Genomic DNA, 25,412 nt, shown 5'->3' on the forward strand with positions numbered 1-25,412 from the left:
GCACAATTCATCACCTGAAACTTTTCAAAATTTAAAAGGATAAAAAAAATTCAAGATCTAATGTTTTAGAAGATGGGATTTGTTATCTTCTATCAAAAATGAAATCCAAAATACATAGGAAATGTACAATATTGATCAGTCATTACATTTAGTAAGATAGAAGGTTAAAGGTCTTAGTCATGAACTCAAGAACAAAGGTGTTTTACATCTCAGCTCACTGAAATCAGACATAGACTACCTGCAGAAGACCTATATAAATATTAAGGTATAGTATAGGTTCAAAAAATGAAAAAAAAACCTGGCCAACACAAACTATGGTAAGTGTGTTCAGCGGTTTGAGAATTTAGGCTCATTAAGCACCTCCATTGGTAGGCTTCTCAGATAACTTATGATTCAGATGTGTGCTACATTAAAATGGAGAGGAAACCAAATGTAAGTAAATGGATACGGCAAAGATAGGACTCTGCATTGTACTGTATTCCACCTTGGTTTTCATTGCATAGATATGATGATGACCACATTAAAAGTGAAGTACAATAGTGTAAATTTCTAGACAATTACCAAATCAAGAATTTAAACACAGATCACGTTCAAGTCCAATATATATATCTACATATACACACACTTTTTCATTATATTAACTCTATATATAAAAAAAAGGCAAAACTACCCCCATTGTTCAAAGGATCACAGAAAATATATTTAATTGCTTGCCTGAAAAGCAGCTCAGAATTCCACTGAGGAAATCATATGTCATGTTTCCATTGCCACTTTCCTGTCTGTGTTTTACTGAAAGAACCAGTTTTAACTATTTCAAAGCCTCCTATGAATGTGAATTATACAGCTGTTACAGGTAAAATCTGTACAAAAATGAGTTATGTTTCCTTTTATTATTTAATTATGATTATAAATATAAGATAATTTAGCAAAAACATTTCATTACACAGGGGAAAAAACAACTCAATTGTCTTAAAGTCTGGGATAAAACTTACAGGAATATTAAAATTACCTTAGTAACTACAATGAAGTCATTGTACCTAAAAACTGTTTGATTTGCTTGGACATATGATACACATATTCTGTGGCATCTTAGGTATAACTGAGTTGCAGTGAAATTTTCCTGTTGCTACACATCTAATTTAGGATATGCAACACGGTCCAAGTATGGGAAACAGACTTTATCTTATTTTTTATACATGCTCAGTACTGTAATTAATTAGATTACACACTTCCAGAATAACCAGAATAACAAATGTAAACAATATAAAGTCCCAAGAAAGAAAAATCATTTTAATAAAAACACATGCAAACTGCTATGAAATAAATTAAAGTCCATTAGGCTCTAACAATATTTGAGCCATTAAGATATAACAACTTACCTGAGAAGCTCCTGTGAATAGTCAGGTTGTAAGCAAAGGCACACACTGTTACTAAATATTAAGCACTGATTGTAGCTGAAAGCAATAAATATATTTTTGGAGATAAAAAATGTTTAAGACTGTTATTTTAGAAAGCCAAGTTCTATTAGGACCAAAGAAAAACTAACATACAACAATAGGAAACTGAAAAACAGGCAAGCACAAGTAGTCATTACGTCCTGAAAATGGAACATGGAAAGATTTTTTCCTTAAATGTCAACAAGTTGTTATGCTCATGCCAATGTTAAAATTGTGTTTCAAATTACCAAGTAGGGTGAGGGATAAACTGACAAATTGAGATCATGATAGTTTCCACTAGCCCGACGATACCGATACAACATCACAACATCAAAAAACTTGTAAGGAAAGGTCCGTTACAGTACTTCCAGGTAAATTTCACTTTATTGATACCACAGGAAATTACTCAAAAGAAGATACAATTTTAGAGAATCAAGTACATTAACTTTTATTTATTATGTGTCTACACAAATAAATGTAGAGTAAAATAAACAGGAAATTGAATGAAGTTAATTGAAAACTAAACATCTATAGTTCTCCTTGAAGATTAAGTCGGCTGTTGAGGAAAAGACTGCAGTGTTACTTATTTTGTACACAACTTCTGTTATGATATTCTGTGTATAGTTCTAATATACATGTTTGGCTAAAATATTTATGGATCACCATCTTATATCGTGAGTCCAAAGTTTGAATCAACTTTCTAAAGTCTTCGTTCTCTACAAATAGAATTGGTTCAATGTCTATGTGATAGGCAAGTGCATGTTACATTTCTCCAATCTGAGCAGTTTGTGTTGTACAGAGTGAAGCAGAAAATGATGCTTTAAATCGATAGCTGTTTTCAGATCATGACATTTTGAGCTGAGCTCCACTGTTGTACTGGCTAACTGTCATGCACTTTCTAGTAGCTCCTTTATTTTCATGTGCATGTGTGGTTTTCAGGTGTTTAAAAAGGCCTTTAGCCACTATAGAATAACCAAATCAAATCTAAATTTATTTATAAAGCACAACGTCATAAGACAAAGACATATTGTCATAATTTGCAAAGTATTATTTTTTAAATACGAATGGAAACTCTAAAACCAAACCAACTGAAAATAACTGATTTTTTTTAAATCAGTTCTTTGTTGTTATCAGCCTCAGTTCTGTTAGTTTCTAATTACTCTATTATACTCAGTTTGCTTTACTTTGAAGCTGGTCTCCAAAATAAAAATTGCTTGCAGTTTTTTAGCTAACAAGGTGTTTTCTAATTTCTTCAGTATTTCCTTTTCTACATCAGCTAAGGCAAGCAAGCAAGTACAGTTTGGAGAGCATGAAACAGGTGTGCAGTGAGATGAAAGTAAACCCAAAATTTCAATGTACTTGTGCTTTGTTCCACCACTACATACACAGATTTTCACCCCACTCTGGTATTGTGCACACTCGGACAAAAAAAAATCCAAATTGAGTTTATGCAGATATAAAAACTTAATTACTTGTGTCACACACGTGTGCATGGGAGGCAGCTAAAGGGTTTGAGTAAGGGCAATTCCTATTCAAACCAGGATGTGACAGAGTGCACTGACTCTTTTACTCCCTTTCCTGAAGACCAGTCACGGGAGATTCCACCTGGTCCTCTTGATGTCACTTCCAGGACCAAGCCTATGGAAGAAGACCTTGCCGGCTCCGGCCCCTGTGATGTCACGTCCGGGCTAGAGCCTATGGTTGAAGACCCTCATGAGCCCGACTCCTTTGACCTCACATCCTGTCTTCCCCTTTAAAAGCCTCCACCGTTTCCCTATTCCCTCAGTTCTGTTATGGGCTCGGTTTTGTGCACTTCAGTGCAGTATTCATTTTTTACGACATTGCAGCCAGGATACTCATTATACGGGTGGCTGCCCCAAACCTTGCTATGGCTCTGTGTGGAGTTTGTAACACTTGCTTCAATCAGTTAACTTTAAAATAATTCCTTTGATAAGACAGTTTAGTGATGAAATTAACAAACAAAACATTGCACGATTCCATCAACTGAAAGATTTAAAATTGATTTCAGTGAAGATATAAAATGTATTCACCTGCCCTAGTATTTTAGCCTTTATTCTAAAGTGTAAAACAAGAGGATGCACAGTATCGGAGAGAAGGAGGCGTGTGGTTTAATAATGAGAATTGGCAGCAGGATATGAAGCAGCAATTATGAGGAGGCTGTAGGAAAGTTATAATAAGGGGAGGCATCTAATCCAGATTCCCTGATGGAATAGTATTGCTGTTGAATTTTGGTGCAGATTCATGTATGACTGAAGAATAAAAGAATGAACCACTAAGGATTCTGGTGTCTGCTTCATTGCCCTTTGGTGAACATAAAACCATGGAAGGAAGACATGGATATAGTAAAGTCATTTTATGTTTCTGACTCTTTAAAACTGCACATTTTTCCTTTGCTACTGCAACTGTTTCCAGCAAATACCATTATCCATACATCCTAACAACATAAAGTTAAACTGAACTTCATGTTGTTGTTTCTAAATACTAAATATATTTGTAAATAGAGAGAGATTGAGTAAAAGATGCTCTCACAATCAGAAACACGCTTTTTCACTTCTACAGAGGAAGCTCTCTTTTCCTCAAAAAGCAGAGGTCAAGGCCAGCCTCTCCATGTGGGGATATAAAATTTGTCACTGGTAAAATATAGGGGTTCATCCACTACTGCTGGGAGAATAGCAAGTGTAGTGAGGGGCAGAAAGGTTGAAAAAGGACACAGAGAGCAGCCCATTGTATAATATGATGCCCTCGAAGTTGCTGCAGAACTCAGAAGTCTGCTCACTCAGTTGATGACAGAGAGTTCACCTCTTTCTCAGCAATAAAACACTAAATGCAAACTTTCTTGTAGTTTATTTTTAGTGTAAAAATAACTTTAATCCTAGGTTTTATTTTAAGCACTATGCCATTACATTGACAATTTATGTCGTTCCAAGCCCTACTCAGCCATAGTATAAAAAAATGCTGCATTTCCCTTGTAAATACATATGTAACAAATTACTGTCAGATTTTGTATTCTTACTATTAGAAATATCTCAAAGCTTCTAAAATGAGCTAAGTTATTAACTCAAATGCATAGCTGTGTCTCATTTTTGGACTTAATACAGTTAAGCATATATTAATAGAAAATGAAATTTGTTAAGCACATTTTATATTTTTCACTCACAAATTAATTTATATGAGATGGTTTAGCTTATCAAAAAAAAGTTTAATGTGCAAAACGCATTAGTGCAGGCCAAACGCTTGCAGAAAAACTTTTTTGGAACCTCAAAATTTGAATTAACTTGTGAAAACTTATCTAGATTATGATAAGTTTACGACAAAAGTGTTTATAGTGCTGTTCCTGGCAAACATTTTAAATAAAAAAGGTGATTTAGAAGCCAGACAATTGAGGACAAAATAATTCAGGTTCAAATTGATCAACACTAACTAGAAATTTAAGCATGTCATTGAAATTATGCACTATTTGCTATTATTATTCATTTACTCGTTTTTATAATTAGACTTCATAATCAGGATTTCCTTTCAGCAGAAAGAGACATTTATTTCATGAGTAAAATGCAGCTGCCATTATCCCAAAAATGTAATTTTGATTTAGCACACCCTCTATAGTGACATTTTTACACCTGTTGCACTGAATAAGGTGAAAAACAATCACAGTTGCTGTACAGCCATACTACTCTGCTCAGTCTTTGCGCTCTTTCTCAACAACTGCACTCAGAGCTCTGGGATTGCAAAGGGAATTCTGATGACCTCCTCATTCCACAAAGGAAAAAGATACGCTAGAGTGGTTACTAGCCAATAATCAAATGGGGGCTTATTTTAGAAACTCATGTTTTGCCTGCAAAGTCTGCACAACCCTATTAGTAAAGCACTGACATGATAACAGAATCTTCATTCACTCATTTCTAAACAGCTTATATGTTTTGTATAAATTTTTTGATTTTTTTCTTATTACATTTTATGAGTCATTTTACTGTTCACAATAAACATTTTACAAGCAGAATCACAATAACTTCTTCAATGAACTGCATTTTCACTATTTTACCAATACTTAGATTTTAAATATTTACAATCAACATTTGACTATAGATAAAACTCCTTAAACAATCCATTTTTCACATAGTTAGATTAGCCATGAGCAAAAGCCAAGCTAATCCAAGAGCCAATCTGAGGGTAGACTCAAGTGCAAGAATCCAAGTATGCAGCCAGAAGTGAAAGGAAAGCTAATAATCAACTGTGGATGTGTCTTTAAAAATGCATGACAGAGAGAAAAAACAAATATTCTCAATTGAGGTGAATTACTGTTTGTTAACTTTTAAATGCATGTTTATGTATGTAAATGTTTTAGGATTTTGAATTCTTTGTGTATTCAAGTATGCTGTATTACTTACTGCATTATATTAGTAGAAATTTATAAGTGCTCTAAACCTGTAGACATTGAGGAGCACTATACAAGAAAATACTGAATATTTACTAAATAAATTCCAATGAGGGCACACGAGTGCTTTTAGGATCACCTTTCAATGGAGCTACAAACCCTTAGACCATGAGTTCTTTGTGACCAACCCAAACGTATGAAGTAATATCACATTTCAATCTATCTTGTAAGATGCTACATACTGTACATTCTTTTATCTATGCCATTATCAGTCCATTTCTGGCGAAGGCTTAATGATGGCAGAAAACCCACTATCACCTGATCATTGATCCCTCAGTAGAGATGTGCTATCTTTGCTGAGGGATCACTCAGTGCCACCTCCTCCTCCCAGCATCTATACTCCCTGAGACAGCATGGCTAGGATAGGTACATTTCAATTACAATGTTGTTTTTGTGCTGTGGTATGGTTCAGATGTAACTTTTTACCTAGTATCAAAAATGGAAATTATCCATAAAGATATAATGTATTTGTTGCTCTGGTCCAAATTATACATTTAAAATTCAAGATCAGCATTTTTTTATGCTATAGTGTAAAATGCTGCTAAGCAAAACATTTCAGATAAAAATGAAATTGTAGTTTTTACAGATGATATGCTGGCAATTTAAAATCTTACAATAACTTAATTTAATTAATTTACTTCCCATTAACTAATTATAATATAAATATTTATATTTCCATGTGGTCAGGTGTGGAGTCAGTCTTCCATGCAGAAATGACAGGTTATATCCTCCATCTGTTAATACCTACTGTAAGTGATTTACATTAATGATTGCAACAATTTTTTTTTTTACAATTTTTAGAACATTGTTATTAAAGTGCAGTTCACAGACCGCCTGTGATTCACAGATGTGAGTCAAGTGGTCCACAAGGTTACAGTTGTCATATCAAAGCCAGGGCTTAGCATGCTGGTAAGTCCCAGTAGTTTTTTCAGATGTACAGGCATGCATCATGCATATCCAATTTCCCCCCTACCCTAACTCATTATTCAAATTTGAGTGTACTGCGGAGATCAAAAACCCAAACAGTGGATACCCCCAACCCTCCCATACTGGTAGTTGATCATATTTTACAGCAAACCAAAACTCCAACATAAGTACTAGTACTTAAGTATATCCACTGATTAGAAGAAACTGCTTTTAAAATCGCTCAGATACATTAGCCCATTAGCTGCTTACTTAGGCATTTATTAATAACTAGCCAACCCGCGGCGTAGCATACGGCGCATAATTATGTTTTGATGGGCGAACACTTCCTGAAAGACACAGTTGTCCAAATGGGGTTGGTTTTGAGGATACGACTGTAGGTGAATGAAAAGATTACTCTGGAGAGGGCAACATACAATACAGCATTTTACACGCTGCATACAGCGATTCACATCGAAGCATAGACACTGCTAAGACCATGGGATACCCCTCTCAAACTGTTTTACATGCTGCATACAGTGATTCACATCCGCAACAAATGTGATTCTTCTTAGATGGTGCTGTCGCGTCCACCCTTGCTCTCGAAGCATACAGACTGCTTGGTCATGTGCCCGCTCGCAAGAGCAACTAACAGAGACCCACCCACCAACTCTAAGACCATGGGATACCCCTCGCAAACTGTTTTACACGCTGCATACAGCGATTCACATCCGCGACAAACAAACTTTTACACGCCGCATACAGCGATTCACATCCGTGACAAACATGCCTCTTCTTAGATGGTCCTGCCGCGTCCACCCTCGTTCTCGAAGCATACACACCGCCTGGTCATGTGCCCGCTCGCAAGAGCAACTCACGGAGACCCGCCCACCAACTCTAAGACCATGGTGTGTAAAACAGTTTGCGATGGTGGACGCGGTCATGCGTCATAACCGAAAAGAATGCAGTGGAACCTCGGTTCACGATCATAATTCGTTCCCAAACTCTGGTTGTAAACCGATTTGGTCGTGAACCGAAGCAATTTCTCCCATAGGATTGTATGTAAATACAATTAATCCGTTCCAGACCATACGACCTGTGTGTAAATATATATTTTTGTAAGTTTTTAAGCACAAATATAATTAAACCATAGAATGCACAGCGTAATAGTAAACTAAATGTAAAAACACTACATAACACTGAGAAAACCTTGAACAACAGAGAAAACTAACACTGCAATAGTTTGCGCTATAGAAACAAAAAAATGAACATTTGAAAAAATCTGTAATTTAATAAACCACCAAGAAAAGTAACATTTCAAAAATGCACACTGCGAACCGATCGCTGTAAACAGAAGTGAAAACAAAATCTTATGAGTCCAGCCCTCTCTCTCGCTCGCACTGCCTGTGTGTGTGCATCTCTCTCTCTCGCGCTGCCTGTGTATGTGGCTTTGCCTCTGTCTCTCTCTGGCGCTGCCTGTGTGTCTGCGCGGCTCTCTCTCTGGCGCTGCCTGTGTGTGTGCGCGGCTCTCTCTCTCTCACTGCCTGTGTGTGTGCCTCTGTCTCTCTCTCGCACTGCCTGTGTGTGTGCGCGGCTCTCTCTCTGGCGCTGCCTATGTGTGTGCACGCCTCTCTCTCTGGCGCTGCCTGTGTGTGTGCGCGGCTCTCTCTCTCTCGCTGCCTCTGTGTGTGTGCGGCTCTCTCTCTCGCGCTGCCTATGTGTGTGTGTGTGTGTGTGTCGCACAGGAAATGCACAGGGAGAGACTGAACCTCACAAGAGCAACTAACAGAGACCCGCCCACCAACTGTAAGACCATGGGATACCCCTCGCAAACTGTTCTACATGCCGCATACAGCGATTCACATACATACTTCTTCAGAGTTGCATGTGGAGTGTAGCAGAGACGAACGCGAATGACGCTCTGCTCTGTGAGTTGCTGCGTCTGAGTTGGTGGGCGTGGCTCTGCGAGTTGTCGTCGTATCCAATGGTCTTAGAGTTGGTGGCCGTGGCTGTCTTGCGTGCTTTCCATGGGTGGCTACTTGTCGGCGGTGCGTGCTTTCCATGGGTGGCTACTTATCGGTGGCTTAGTGAATTATATATATAGATAATCAGGCTACCACCAGACTTTCACACTCCTAAATGAACTCGCCACTTTTCGGTCCACAAGGAATGGGTCTAAAACAATTCTGGACAATAATAACTTTTACTTCAACATCAGTTTCACTTGTTGTGAATGCACTCTTTTAACAACCCCTCCACTTATTCACTTAGTCAAAACTGATTTTGGTCTATGTACAGATTTAAGATCACACCTCTAACCAAGGTAATCTTTTAAATCTACAGGTATGCTGCCGGTGACAATCACTGGTTGTTGACCATAGGTATGTTCCACCATATATTTGACTTTTGCAAACTGGTTCTTGTTCCAAAACACTTTAAGAACCACTGTTTTACAACTATAATCCAGAGAAAACTGTCTAAGAGACTATATCTGGTGCTCCAAAAACCATGAAATTCTCTCAGTAAATTGGAGTTTATTATTGGAAAAAATATTGCACTCAAAAAGACAGGTACATGTACATCTCAATCAGTATGGATCCAGTCCTGACATATACCGAGCAATAATGACCTGTTATATGGAAGAGAATAACATGAACTCAAGTGGAGTTTAAAAATGTTTCCACACATTTAATTAAAAAAATGACTTTGTTTGCACGTAGACCAAAAGAAACTTTTATACTGACAGTCATACAGACAATTTATTTTAAGATTAGATTCCTATCTGATATTTAGTAAGTCCATATTTGGAAGGGTGGAACTGTATAGTCCAGTGTGCAGGGACAAAATGCAAACCTAAAAATACAGTATACTGTATAAAACTGATATGCTGTTACAGTATAGCATGCAACCAAAATTACCAATTTTCAAAGAAACTTATTAATCATCAACATGAACCATTTGATACCAACATTTCCCATAAAAAGCAAGTTTAAACTGAAGGAAAACAAAAACAGGTGCTTTAGGAAATGGCATTAGTTGCACTACATTCTTATCAATCTCCTTTGTGAACTAGAGTTAATCCAGTTTTGCATATTGCTGAGGTCTTTTACAATAAACAGTAACCCTTTAAGTAACAAATGCAAATTCATTTTATCATTTCACATTTGATTGTAATTAATAATGACAAGCACAACTCATCCCGAAGGCACCCTGTTAAAGAAAAATTGCACTGGCCGTATGTTTTCACTCAGTAAATATGAGTAAAAAATGCTGCTTTAGTTAACACAGAGTACACAGGCACATCTGTGAATAGATTATACATAAGAAACGCACAAAAAAATGACCACTGACAGGGTTAAGCTAAATGCATCTATAAACATTCTTTCATGATTAAATTTTTAATATATTTCAGTTAAACACTAAACAGAGTTTACAAAACAGGCCAAATGTGTATGTTCTTCACGGGCTGAACAACATAAGATGATTTCTTTAATAACTTAGTTTAAAGAATGTGTAAAGATTTGCTTGTATAGAACTATTTTGGTTATGAAGGTTGTGTAACATTACAAAAATCTAATGCTATGGAAGAAACAGTGTGATATTTTGTTTTTTACATTAATTATCATTAGCAATTCCTACGTTATGATGCTAAACATTTAAAAAAGAAACATAAGTTAAATTTGCTTTTGTTCATTGATTTCGATTTATAATTAATAGTATTAATAATAGTACTGTCAGCTAAAGAGAACTGTAAGAAAGCTAAAGTTTCTCAAAACTTGACTGGCAAATCTATGTATCATGAGCGTTTACCATTTTGAATCTGCAATATAAAAACTTCATTTTTTTACAAAAGCAAATTTAAATTTAACTATTTGTGCAACATGTGCCTTTTTCAAAATACACATTCACCCACACAGACAAACACACACACAGAGGAATATAACCCAACTTAATATGCCTGGAGTTTAGGAGGAAATGGAAGTCCCTGTGGAAAGAAAGCAGATGGCATTGAAAAGATGGTGGAGACAAGAAAACATACCTAAATGAATTTTAAATATTCACATTTTACACAGCTCTACCCTGACTGGATATGCAACTTAGAATTCAAGAAAAAAATACAATAATTTCAAGCTTATAAACACCAAAGTATACTAAATTAACAGAAATATTTAGAATTAAGATCACACAAGCACCTCATCTTCACAACCCATGAAAAACTACATGCACAACTTCTTGCAAATGAATTCCATACTTAATATCCACTGCTTTCATTGCCTTGACAGCACTACCTCTTTTGGTTGCAAAATACTGAAAGGAAACAGTCCACCCAAAATGCATCTTTCATGACTGGAGCTATGCCCCCAGACAAACTCCATTACCCATGTCACAAGAATTTGTGAAGGAAACACTTGACAGTAGTAAAAAAAAAAAAAAAAAAAACTAACATTGCTTGGCTACAAGGAAGGATTGGCACCTGTTTTTAATGGTTAGTAAATGCTACTGTCTAATTTCTAAATGAATTTGTACTTGCAAAGGAGAAGAGTCTTGAAATACTCAGTGTAACCAACTATATCATTAAAACTGTTAGTTACTTACTGGGTATTATGAATATGAATACATATGCAGCATTCCAAGAAAAAAATACACAAACAACAACAGATATTTACTGTATATTTAAAAAAATATACAAATAAAACATTACAGCAACAATTCTATGGAATTAGTAGAGCCAGTTAATTAGAGAAACAGTGAATCCAGACAAAAAACTGACTCTTTGCACACTGTCTAATAGCAGGAAACATTTAAACACTTTGACCTCATAATTTCTCCCCATCACTAGTCAACAAAATATGCCAACCACTGAATACCACAAAATTAGTTAAATAAAAAAAACAGCTCCATAGTTATGAAGTGAATAAGAATACAAAACTAAACGAACAAATAAATCATAGCCACAAAAAAAGATAACCTTAAAGAATTTGTTGTCAAGGTACAAATATGTTCGCATTATATGCTTTGAAGAAGAAAATTTATTATGTCTTTAGGGGTCAGTGAGTCATCGCCTAAACTAAGATGACACAGGCTATCAACATGTTTTTATTAGACTAACTGCATTTTTGTGCTTGTGATTTTACTTTGCTTCATGTTCACCTTTTCAATTTATGACATGATGCACATTAATACATCAGCTTTACAAAACCACTATAACTGAAGGTGAGACTAATATATTAAAATAAAATGTAACCATGAATCAAACAGACTGAACCATTTAATACTGATTACCATATGCAGCTGGGAAACAGCTGTGAGTAGAGACTCCATTGTCATAGCGCAGCAAGAGGCCGCTCATGGCAGCTGAAACTAATTCCCCCCACCCCACCCCCAAAGGGGGGGGGGGCGGAAGTTTACACAAGGCTCCAACACTTCCGCAACTTAGAAAGCAACTCTTTCAAAAAACAACAATTACTGTGCTTATTAGCTCGCTGTTGGTTATTTAGTAGAATAGTAATTTATTACTTCCTTAAAAATATGCATTTTCAACAGATAGAAGCAAATGCCAGCTCTTGCTAAAGGCAACAGACTTGTAAAATCAATTCCAATTCTACAAAAAACTTTTCTTACCTCAATGATTCTGTCATGTAGCTGGAGTCCATCAGGTCTGTCAGCAGGTCCATTCTCAGTAACTTTGGAAACATAAATTCCTTCCGCAGCAGATTCATTCTGTTTCATCACAATTAGCAAAAGGTAATGTAAAAGAATCATTAATTATAATGGCACACTACCTAATTACAACAAATGCTTTATGCTATATATAGACTAATACAAGTCATAATGGATTAAACATTAACATAACACAGTATTCTCAAACCCACTAAATCGAATTTGTGTCATGGAGAGTCCAAAGCACATCCTCAGTAATACTGGATGCAAAATAGGAACCAACAGTGTACAGGACTTCAGTCTATTCTAAAGCCCATTCACACACACACCCAAATGTTCAAACACAAAGAGCAAATTCAGAAATACGAATTTACCTATGAAACTAACAAATAAGCCTGAATTCCTAGAGAAACCTCTAGAGGCATGCATAAAACATGCACACTACACACAGATCAATCACTGGGCAACCTAGAATTCCAACCTAGGGCATTGGATCAATGCTTCCCACTGCGCAACTTCCATGTTTAATATTCCTATAGATTTTACTTTGAATGTTTCATGCTAAAAATAAAGAATATTTTATTTTATAATATATGATTTTAACCATTTCAGGTGCAGTTAAGGATAATTAATTAAGCTTAAAAAGCTGAATAAAAGCCCTAAATATAAATATCATAAATACACAATATTATATGCTCCCAATCATTACCAATAACACTTTATCACACTTGCCAACACAAAGGATCCAAAGCATATTTGAACACAATGCAGGAGCATTCTTTATATTAGTTGACAGTCTATACACAGAAGGCATATACAAATACAGACAAACAAACACAGTCAAGCTTTTTTACACAACTGTCTATGATTGGATGTTTGCCAGGAAACCAAAGCCATCAAAGAAAGGCTGGAAAAAAACACAGGGAAGGAGTTGGCAACTTAAACATAAATCTGGAACCTAAGACATGTGAGGAAGTACTATCATACTCCATGACTCCTCAACACATACATATATATACTGTGTATATATAAACTGTTCCATCTTTTTTCCAGGACTTGGTCACAAGCAGCCAAAGCCAATCTTCATATTAAAAAGAGATTTTTAAAAATTCTAACCTTATTGTTGTACTAGGGTGTTGTACCGTGTTAGCCATTATGAATGCAGAGAAAAGCCAAGCAAAATGACACCTTATTGTTGTAATTTTTCCTATAGTTGCATTTTACAAGCAATTTACAATTGTACTTCACCTAATATTAAAAATATAACCTAAACACAGGCACTAAATGCAAATAATATGCTCAGAGTCTCCCTGTAAAAAAATACTATGCCCCCACCTAGGTTAAAAACAGGATAATCAACCTTATCTTAAATAATACAGTACATGTCCAGCCACATTGTTGTCTTTGCCCCATTCTCTTCATTTCTTAACCCACTTCTAGGGCTGTCATGATCATGAAATGTTAGTAGATGATTAATTGTTACACAAACACTGTAATTGCAATTAACAATTTAATTGACTTTTTCTGTTCATTTTATACCACTAATATTGAGTATGACTAATAATAGTTTAACAATACTCCTACATCTTATGAAGAAGAAGAGCCTTTTATTGGCATTGAACATTGGAAAATATAAATAAAAATTGCATTTTACCTTTTAGGCTTGGCACACAAAAATAATTTTACAGCGCAGAAATGGCATAAACAACATACACACCAACCAGTAACAAATGTACCATAATCGAAATGAACTACGGTATGTACTATGGCCAAAACAGGCCATATCCCTGACATCCACAATCAAAGCCAATCATGTTCCTTATTGGCTATTTTGATTCTGAGCAGGGAACACCTACATATTTACCTTATTTAGCTTAAGGCAACATCTCACTGCGGTCATAATGTTGCCAGCAGTACTGAACATTCTCTCAGAGGCAGTACTCGTTGCACAAATGCCGTAAATTTTCTTGCTAACTTCAACATCAAAGGGAACCTTTATTACTTTTAAAAATGAGTAACATAAAGCAATACATACTGTGTTTTCCTGAAGTAAAACTACCTGCCGTACTTTAAAAAAAACAGAAATGTGTTACAGCATTACTACAGAAAATTTTTCCCACATCAACATGACTGTGTTATTTTGCAGAAGTATTGCCTTTTTTTCACAAAGATGTTGCCTGCTGCTTTAAAGGCGAATCCTGGTGTACACTTTCCACATTAAGTTTATGTGAGGTCAGCAACCAAAACAATACTTGTATACTAGTGGTGGCTAGAAAACGAACTGAAAATAGTGATAGAAATATGACATTTCTATTTCATCCAGCTATTTTTATACAGATGAATGGAAATGATTCCAATGATTATGCAAAATAATTGTGGTCTGCTGAAATTATTGTGATAAGGCAAATTTCTAATAACTGTGACAGGCCTACCCATTACTTCTTAAAAAAGTAAGGTCTACTTATCAACAAAGTAATTTTGACAAATCCACCGATCAAGCTTGTTAAACAAACTGTTTCAAGATCTGGTTCAATTTCATAAGTCTAAATGTCATTACCCACTCAATCAGGATGACATATTAATTTGTTCATGTGGACATCAACTATCAGATCATCTTTTTTAATTTAATAAAATGTTCTGTCACACTAAATACAACTAAGCTCCAAACCTACAGTAGTTAAATATAGTGCCTACGTACTGTACTTTACCGCTTGCAGCTTGCTCCCTATTTACCACAGCAAGTATCAATCAAAACTAAAACAAGGACTTCTAAAATGCTGTTAAATGCAAGCTGTCATATTAAAATAAGGGGGAAAAATCCATTTATCACTTACAGCTGTGGAAGTGGCAAAACTTCACTAACTAGTAAAGAAATCCATTCCAGCTTTTGAAAAAACAACTATGCCATCATATTTTCTCATAAAATTAAAAAAATAGAAAGTATAAAATTTGAAATGCTTTTCAGTTCTTTCATTAAAACAAATATTCCTTCACATGAAATTGCAAATAAGTTACATCAAAAAGCAGCACTTCAATTTAATTGACAACCACACTACAGTATGTGCTTGGTGCTATAAAATTTGACGACTCTTTGACAAGATAAGTTTGCTGTAGAGATGGGCAGAATTTCAGTTTAACAAAAAATTACTTATTCCGTTTGATTTCTGTCTTAACAAAAAAATGCATGTTATACAATGTCTTCAATAACATACTCTAGGTATAGAACTGTTGTAAAGCAGATTATGTCTGCTGATATCTGGCACCTCAGCAATTTAAATGATTGTTCAGGGTCATATAGCAAGTCTCTGGGAGAGACTGAAACAGCAATGTATTGATTTACGTTCAGTGATTTTGTAACTAAGCTACACTGCATGAATGATCATTTGCTGTTTGAGTTGAATGGTGTCTTAGCTATGAGTAAGCTTAAAACCATTTACCATTAAAATGTGTCCATGTATGTTATCTAAAACCAGAGTGTCTTGCTTTCTGATAGATTGGAGTAAAGAGTGACATTGTTCTTTCTTTGGGCAAGTAAGTATCTCAACTGACAACCAGACATCTTACTAAGAAATGACACTTCAAAATCTGAGGATAATATAATCTATACAGCTACAACATATACATAGGATAGATAGGTAATGCAGTGAGATGTTTTTAAGGCAATTGTTTAGGATAGTAGGATTCAATTAGCCTACGCAAAATGAAAAAAGGAACTGCAAAAGGTAATTCCATTTAAAGTAAAAAATTGAAATACAAGGATTTGGTTATTACTTTATTTAAAAGCTGGAACTGTAAGTTCCTAATTTTTTTCTAACTTCCAGTGTACATTAATGCCCCCTTTATTAAGTAATCTATTGCAATAATTTTTAAATATGTCGAAAGTCATATTTCTCTTTTCCAGTATTAAAATAATTAATTTTGGAACTGGACACCTTCTTTAAAATGCAAAATTAATGTGTTTGATTACAGTATGTTGCTAGTACAAAGTCTCTGTATGTTCTGCATTCTTAGTTTCTGCTGTCACTGAAAAGTCTGAATAATTTTTGAAAATAAAAATCAAAGGACTCAATCCGATCACATGACCAACAGCTATATATCTTAATTTCTGCCATAGAGGCAAGGGGATAACTTGACTGGGGCTGGCAACTTTTTTCTCCAATTATATTTTTGCACATGGACTCCGGCAGTGTCAATGTGATTTCTATATACTGTAATCCTAAGCACAGTTTCTTTATACTTTATGACTACTGCAAAAATGGAGGTTTTTCAAACACTGCTTTTTCATATATATACGGTAATGATACTGGAAAATGTAGCAGAACTGACTCAAGCCAAAAATAATCAAGTTACATTCTACGAATTAAATTGTTCTATGGAAAACAGGGGTGACAGACTTTGATATATTTGAAGAATAACATAAGAATCTAATAAAGCATTTTCAGAAAATGATCATGCACTTTTCATTTTGGCCTTTTTAATATTAAATGGCACGTTGTAAGGCTGGCCTATTCAAATGGCAGCCCGCAGGCCACATGCAACACCAAGTTGCCTACAGGCACAGAACATGGTCCTGTCAGAATCGCAGAGAAAAAGCAAGAAAAACACATGTCACGAACCTTCAGAAATTCCTACATAAATTCCTACAGCAGTATAGACTATGAATGTAACACTTTGCATAGCTTAGCAACATTCAATCCATAATGCAGCACATTGTTGTGTGTTTGGAATTGGTGATATTAGTCTATGAAACAGTTTTTTTTTTTTTTTGTGACAGTACCTCGTACATGACTGCTGATCATGGCATCAACTACATATTAAATGATTCTACAATCAATTGTATGCTGAGTCTTTGTTATATTCCAGTTTAATCAAGTGAGTGCAAACGTGGGTTTTCGCAACTTAATCTAATTGTTACTATAGTGAGAGCCTCATTACTGATAAGAACTGTCTCCACACTTCTCTTTATAAGATTGGTTGACAATCAACTCACATGCTTCGATCCTAGGGATTCATGGCTGCTACAAGGACAACGATCAGTCATTGACACTCAAAATAAAGAACGAATTAGAAAGACTGAATTTGATGAAAACATGCAAAAAGTTAGGAATTTTCTTTAAAACTCAATCACATTAAGCACTGATTGCTTTGCTGGACTACATAACGTTTTTGTAGAATGTAGAGCTTGTTATTATCCTGCGGTTGATATTGTTCAATTTCAGAAATGTTATGTTTATAATTTAAAACTATCGAGTACAATATTATACGGTACAACATGCCTGTGCAGTTGTCATAATGATAACTCGCGATGATAACTTGTGATAAGAAGATACTGGGTTTGCATCCCGGGTCTTCCCTGTGGGAAGTTCGCAAAGTGACAGCTGGGAAGCCTTGTGGCCTTCTCGTATACGAAGTATAGGGAAAGTATTATAATTGTCCAAAAATTCGATGTCAAGATTTTGATGAACTGCGGTGGGTTGGCACCCTGCCCGGGATTGGTTCCTGCCTTGTGCCCTGTGTTGGCTGGGATTGGCTCCAGAAGACCCCCGTGACCCTGTGTTCGGATTCAGCGGGTTGGAAAATGGATGGATGGATGGATTTTGATGAATCTTGACTTTTTAGACCTCCCTGAGTCCGAAAATACCAATTTATGTCTGTCTGTGTGTGCGTGTGTGTGTGCGCATGTGTGTGTAAACACAATAACTTGAGTATGCTTTCACTTAGGTCAACCAAATTTTGCATACATATATTAGGTACAAAACGTAGATTTCTATCAACCTTTGGGCTATTTCCGCTAACCGGAAGTGGTACTTTACCTTTTATTCATGCAGTTGCAGGATCCGATTTATTCAACTTTACTTTTATAATAATTGTCCAATATATAATTAATTTGATTTGATTTGTTGTTGATGGTTCTTTAATTTACATAATATAAAAACATAATCACTGTCTTGCTGTTTACTCCTCAAATATCCATCCCGATATCTGAGTATACAAGAAAGTCTATGGGAGACCACTATAATAAACTATTATAAACTATTCTTTCTTCATCTTGTAAAGCACTTTGAGCTACATCATTTGTATGAAAACGTGCTACATAAATAAATGTTGTTGTTGTTGTAGTGAGTAAAACGCTACACAAATACAAAGAATTTGTAGATTTTAAATGTTATGTTTTTTCACCAAATAAACGAAACATGTAGCGCTAGGAGTCTCTGACTCTACTGTATATACCGTCACAGTACCTCAAACGCAACATATGCATACCACCACGTTTTGCTTAAAAAAATGGTACTGCTAATCACACGTGGTGATTTAAAAGAAACCTATGTTCCCTCAGTGTGCAGAAGATGTTGTATTCATGTGTGTTAGTTACTGTTATCACTTGTTAAGGGTTTGTACACTGATAGCATTGATAGTTCTTTTTTATTCTTTTAAATGCACTTTGTGATGTGTCTGGGTCACATAGGACCAAAATATTTACTTTATATTTTATTGCTACTACCTCAGATTCTGTAAAGTTATAGTTTTTTAATTATTTTTTATGCGCTGGATGACATGTCTGTGTCAGAAGTGACCAAATTTAAACGGAATTCAATAAATAAGCATTACCTTTTTTTCAAGACATTCATTTGTGTTGGTTTAAAATTTATCATTACCCGCTGCTTACTGGCTACTGAAAATGTCTGGCCCAGCTAAATTTCTTGGTTTGCAAATTTGTCCTATCTGAATTTGTAATTGAATAGTCATGTTGTATGGCTTTCTAGACCATAAAAGAGCAACATAAAGTTATCATTTAAAAAACACATTTGACGATATGATGTTTAACATGCATAGGTGTTTGTCTCTAGTACTGATTTTTAATGATGGGAAAGGCTGAAGTGACTAGTTGCCTTTTGTTTTATAGCACTAACAGAACAAAAACATATTTGGCTAATTTTTAAAGATTTCACTGCTTTACTTGTGATTCTTACTTTAACAGTAATTCAAGGTATTTTATACCCCCCTTAAGTTTTTATTCTTTACTCAATTGTTTTTCATTTGTAGCTTTTTTAACGCTGTTCTTTCAGTTTTCTTTTGTTTAAAATATGGTTCAACCCTGGCATTTTGAATGAAGGAATGCATCACTGCACTCAAAATAACATATTTCCAGTCACTGATTTGAGAACCTTGTTTTACTCTTCCTGTAGTTCTCTCTACTTTCCTTTTCAGACCATAACAAAGGAAGGTCAAAGGTAATTTGACCCATGCTCTATTTCTATATTGTTTTGTCTAAAAGTGCATCACTTTAGCCAAACAACATCTATAATATTTTTATACTGCTGTTGCCTGTAAAAGGAACACAAATTACTAACTAGTCCACATTTGAGCACTGCTAAAAAGTAAACTACTTCTGCAATTTTCAAAGAATGGCAACAGACAGCTGTAATTTATCTGGACTAAAACATAATACTGAATAATATACTATTCATTGTACTTTAAAGTTTTATAATAGTAAAATCCCATTATCCCCTGTTGGAATGCAAGAGTGTTACAGGCAAGCAGGCAGATATGGTACTTTACACACAATAAGGCCATTTCTTAATAATTTTTTGTAAGGAAATGTAAACTTTTTATACATCCAATTGTATCAGTGACAAATAAAATTAGAATATACATTTCAAAGTGTTATATGTTAATTTAATTGCTAACCTCTCTTTATAGAGATTTTCCATTTAAATATATATTGACTCTAAAACAAACATCTTAATCTAGCAAACAATTACATCTTTAATTAAATATTCCCCTTTTCTCAAAAACAAAAAAATGCATTATAGCTTATGTACCTTTTTTTGTAAAATTGTTCAAATAACTTACCTGACTTGGCCTGCCACCAATAATATTGAATCCTAGAGTGTCACTTTCCTTGTGGAGAATTATGCTGAGTGGCTTCTGTTCTCCTCCCTTCAAGAAAAGGAAAGATAATGAGTGTAAGGGCTTAAACATTTATTCTGAAAAACCCATTATCTTTGTGTACTGTGTAATAAACTAGAGTCTGGCTGTAAGATTAATTTCAGCTAAATCCAAGGACAGCACAGTACAATGGATAAAAACTATTACAGAATATTACAACAGGTTTGTGCTGCCTCCACCACAGACCAGTTCACTCTTGTACCTGAACCTTTAACTTTGTGCCAATCTGCCTCCTGCTCTGACTCCACGCAGGGATGACCCGGGAAGCGAACCCAGGTCTCCTTACTGTAAGGCAGCAGCGCTACCACTGCGCCACCGTGCTGCCCCCTGTATATAGTATTATTTTAATTGTAAGAATCATCAGTACTATATTTGTTACTGGCAACTAATCTCAGAAGAAGCTAGTATTTGTATTATGCCTATAAATTATGGCATTCAAAATTATGCCAGTAATCTAGTGCACTACCCACAAATACACCTTACGAGCATTAGAACATGTACCTTAACTGGTTCTAGTAGTCATACTATTCTTAATCATAAGTTACCTTTCATACATATAGATTCACCACATAAACGCAAATTTTCTATTTTTAAAAATTGAGTCTAATTATTCAAAGACAGAAGGAACAGGAATTAAAATAGGAGCAGTATTCATAAATTAGCAAAAACTAAGAAAGCAAACAACAGATAACTAAAGCTTATATTTTAATTATTATGTTCACATTTATTCTTCAACCAGACACAGTTATGTTTATAAGCACTTGCTCCTGAATACAAATCATGTTTCTTGCTTATTAACAAAAGCTAAACACAAAAAACAATCAGCTTACTTTGTATAAAGAACAAGCTGAGAAATTACTAAGAAACTGGACCAAACCCAATGAGGACTTTGATAATGACTCAACAATGAATAAAGCTGTTTTTTCAAAGGTAACCTCAATAATGTATAATAGAGCTAAAATGTCTCTAAAACCAGAAATCACTGTACAACGTTATTATATAAAGTAATTACTTTGTAAATTTTGATAAACGTGATTGTATAATCTTCTTCTTTCCTTCCCCAGATTACTCCCAAACAAATTACGGGGATTGAGGATCAATATAATTAATTTAAAAAGGCTTTAATGATTACTTTTCCACTGTTACACATTTTTTGAATCGCATATAAACGTGGGTTATGACCCTGAACAATGTTTTCATCTCTCATATGTGGATATTGATAAAGACAGTTTCTCACACAAGCTCCTCCCAATGGGCTGTTACAAAATTCTCTATCCATGTTTAAAGCTTTTATCTATGTCCAGTTCCTCAATGGAAATATCCAAATCTAGCAGCCATTCAGGTAATGCTCTGAGCTTCCCACATTCCCAAGTTAAAATCCTTTTGGGTGCAGACATGCTTTCCTCGCTGATATGGGTACTCCAATACCCTCAGTTCCTAACTAAACTTCCCATTTTTTTCAGTCAACTATGCCTATTTTTGTCATTATGTACAGTATATTCCACTACACTCCTGAGCCTTACCTTTTGTTTAGTCATTATTTAATTCAGGTTTATATTTACATTATTTTTTATCACATATATCAAGTACACCTGTCTGTAAACACAAATAATCTGCAGCTACAAACAGCCAGCCATGTATTTGCAAATCAAAATATATGGAGCATGGAGACATGATCATAAGATTTAGCTGTTGTTCAACCAAACATCAGAATGGGGTTGATTTAAGTGACTCCAGCCATAGTATGGTTGTTGGTGCTTTACATGGTTAGTTTCAGCATCACAGCTGCCTTCTTACTGGATGTTGCTGGAGTTTTCAAGAGTTTACAGGAATTACTGCAAATAAAAAAACAAATAATAAAAAACATGGATCCATCAATGGTTCTATGGGTGAAAACACCTTGTTCATTAAAGAGGTCAGATGTGAAAGACCAGCTTATTCAAGGAAACAGAAAGGCTGAACATACTCAAATAAAAGCTCTTTGAAAACAATGATTTACAGAAGGGTATCTTTCATTGCATAATGTGCCAGACTGTAAAGTAGATGCACTACAGCAATTACTCCTGTTAGCTAAGAATAACAAGATGAGGTTACAATGGGCAAATAAACTTCAAAACTTGAAAAATGTTGCCTTCCTAGATAAATGTCAGTTTTTATTGTAATATGCAGATTGCAGGATCAGAGTTTGGGTGTAAACAACATGAATCCATTGATACATCCCATTTTATACCAATGGTATAGACTGGTGGAGTTAGTGTTATGGTGTGGGAATATCTTCGTAGCACACATTAAGTCTTTTAAGGTGTCAGTTGACCAATATCTGCATGCCACAGCATACTTATGCATTTTTGCTGACAAATGTACATCCTGCTATGACCATTTTTCAAACAGATAATATCTGGAGGATAATGAGGTATGTCGCAATGCATGCATCATCTCAACCTGTCTTAACTAACATTACAGTAGTTTCAGTTCCATCCCTTTAGAAATATCAAAATATTATGTTAGCAAAAGAGGGTCCTACTCAGTACTAGATAGGTATAACTACTAAGATGACCAATGAGAATATGTACTTCCTTTTAACATGTCACTGGTATTACCTATGCATTTTACCAGTAATTATTCATTTGGCTGTGTATGAGTCATGATGTAGGTTTTCATGTCACAATGCACTGAAATGACAGCAAAATTATTAGATCCTGACCATTTACAAGAGCCTGCGGTGGGTTGGCACCTTGCCCAGGATTGGTTCCTGCCTTGTGCCCTGTGTTGGCTGGGACTGGATCCAGCAGACCCCCGTGGCCCTGTAGTTAGGAATATAGCGGGTTGGACAATGGATGGATGGTTGGATTTACAAGAGCAGTACATTTTGAAATTCAATGTAACTGCACTTCCTGGGTCAAGTAAGGCTTTCATTCATAGTCTATTCTTACACAGACCAAAATGCTTTGGCATTGTTCCCTACACACACCTACACAAAATCACAGTCATATTACTGCTCCTTTCCCTTCAACATATAGAGTTATCATTCTTCACAATCAACTTTTTACTCCTCACAGAAAAGTAAATGTTTTAAACAATTTTCTATCATATTCCTCTGAACTATGTCTGAGGAAAACAGGATCTCAGGCTAAAAACATCTTTTCACATGCATTAAATCATGCATTTAACATATGACCACAGAATGGGGGAAGTGTCATGCTCAGACCACTGTATTCTCACCTAATTTAACTAACATCGAGGTGTGTAGCTTTTACAGTCTGCAAAGCCCTCAAACACCAAGTCACAATATGCTTTTAAATGGGTCTACACATTTCTGATTAAACACAGCCCAGACCAGCTATGCTTCAGCTTTACATTTGGTTGTTCATCCATATGTGTTATAAACAATTTACATCACTGGAGGCAGTTGTTTTATAAAATACTCACTATCTCTTGAATTAAAGTTGCTACAGTGATTCTAAAATCAGCTGATTTGTTTTTCTATTGTCACAGATGAAATGCTACATGTTGCTCCACTTCTCAGCATTTTGTACCATCAACCATTTCTCTTTTACACAAGTTTCTTAGATTAAAAACATTATATTTAACTTTTGTCATTGAGCATATAGCATGTTTACAAAGCTGTTCTTCAAGTATATTATCCTATATGTAACCACAGGTAATGGCCAAATACTCCCCATTGTCCATTCATCCATCAAATATTTTTTTCTTTGTCTAATATAGGGTCATGATGTACTGAGGCATTCCCCAAAACAAGAATTATCACTCCATGATATGCCAGGTAATTAGGGAAAACACTCAGGTTATTGGAGATGTAAACACGCTAGCTCACAGTACACTGATTACCAATCTTTAATAAAGCTCACCTCCATAAACTACTGCAGGATACAGTAACACTTCATGGAAATGCTTGCAACACACAGAAAATACGGAAACTCCCCACATATGGCATCTAAGCTAAGAATTTACTACTATCCAGTGTTCATATACCACTCTATTCTGCATAAAATATCACAAATATCCATCTATCTAATGTTCTCACTTTTCCAGTTCAGGGTCCCAGAAAGCCAGAACCGATTCCAGAATTATCCAGCACAAGGCAGGAACCAGCCATTGAAAAGGAACCAGTACATCTCATGGAACACTCAGTCACTTATATTGTCACTTATAGCACTGCTAAATAATCAGTCATGGAAGTTTTTGGGATGTGAGAGGAAATAAAGAGCACCCAGAAAAAGAACAATACAAATGCTAAAAAAAAAGTGGAAATTCCACAAAATTGTAAAGTTACAGAATTTAGTATCATCCATCCTGATTTCATATTAGACAAAAAATTCTAGTTTCAATGTCTGTGTTTATTTCTTTTCTTTAAAATAAAGTTTTTTCATTACATGCTGAAGTAAGCATTCAAAGGACAACCATCATTTGAAAACTCTGCATTCCTGACATCACAGTATCTTATCATACAATGTCTTATGACAAAAGCTGTTGTGTCAAATCGATTTGTACAGGCCAATTGCCAGATTTAATTTTTATGCATAAAGTATTTATGTCATCTTGAGAGTCAAGGAACTTTTTATGGAGAAATTATCTATCACCAAAGATGTAATGAAATGCAGAATGTGTTCAAGCACTGGTTTAAAACTCTCATGTTTAATCTACAGATAGCATTTTTTCGCTTCATTTAAATATGAGTTTCCTCCCACAGTCCAAAGACATGCACGTTAGGTGCATTGGCGATTCTAAATTGTCCCTAGTGTGTGCATGTGCCCTGCGGTGGGCTGGCGCCCTGCCCGGGGTTTGTTTCCTGCCTTGCGCCCTGTGTTGGCTGGGATTGGCTCCTGCAGACCCCCGTGACCCTGTAGTTAGGATATAGCGGGTTGGATAATGGATGGATGGATTTAAATATGATCTTAAATTTGTCTGAATATTGCTTTCAGTCTTTTTTAATTATGTACAAAAATGATACTGTATTAGAATACATAACATAACTTTCTTAAATATGT

At 35.3% G+C, this 25,412-nt stretch overlaps 1 protein-coding gene across 2 annotated transcripts in view; it reads right to left on the reverse strand.

Annotated features, from left to right (window-relative positions):
- Positions 1-25,412, reverse strand: part of pdzrn4 (PDZ domain containing ring finger 4) — a 419,600-nt gene that overhangs the window by 391,439 nt on the left and 2,749 nt on the right. Inside the window, exons 2-3 of one of the 2 annotated variants that reach the window (XM_028810917.2) lie at positions 20,308-20,394; positions 12,415-12,513 (exon numbers count right to left, since the gene is read on the reverse strand). In XM_028810917.2, coding sequence (XP_028666750.1) covers positions 12,415-12,513; positions 20,308-20,394 — 186 coding nt within the window. The remainder of the gene's footprint in view (positions 1-12,414; positions 12,514-20,307; positions 20,395-25,412) is intronic. The other variant, XM_051935720.1, reaches the window with a different exon arrangement.

The sequence above is a fragment of the Erpetoichthys calabaricus genome, chromosome 1 (assembly GCF_900747795.2).
Source record: "Erpetoichthys calabaricus chromosome 1, fErpCal1.3, whole genome shotgun sequence".
Taxonomy (NCBI): Eukaryota; Metazoa; Chordata; class Cladistia; order Polypteriformes; family Polypteridae; genus Erpetoichthys; species Erpetoichthys calabaricus.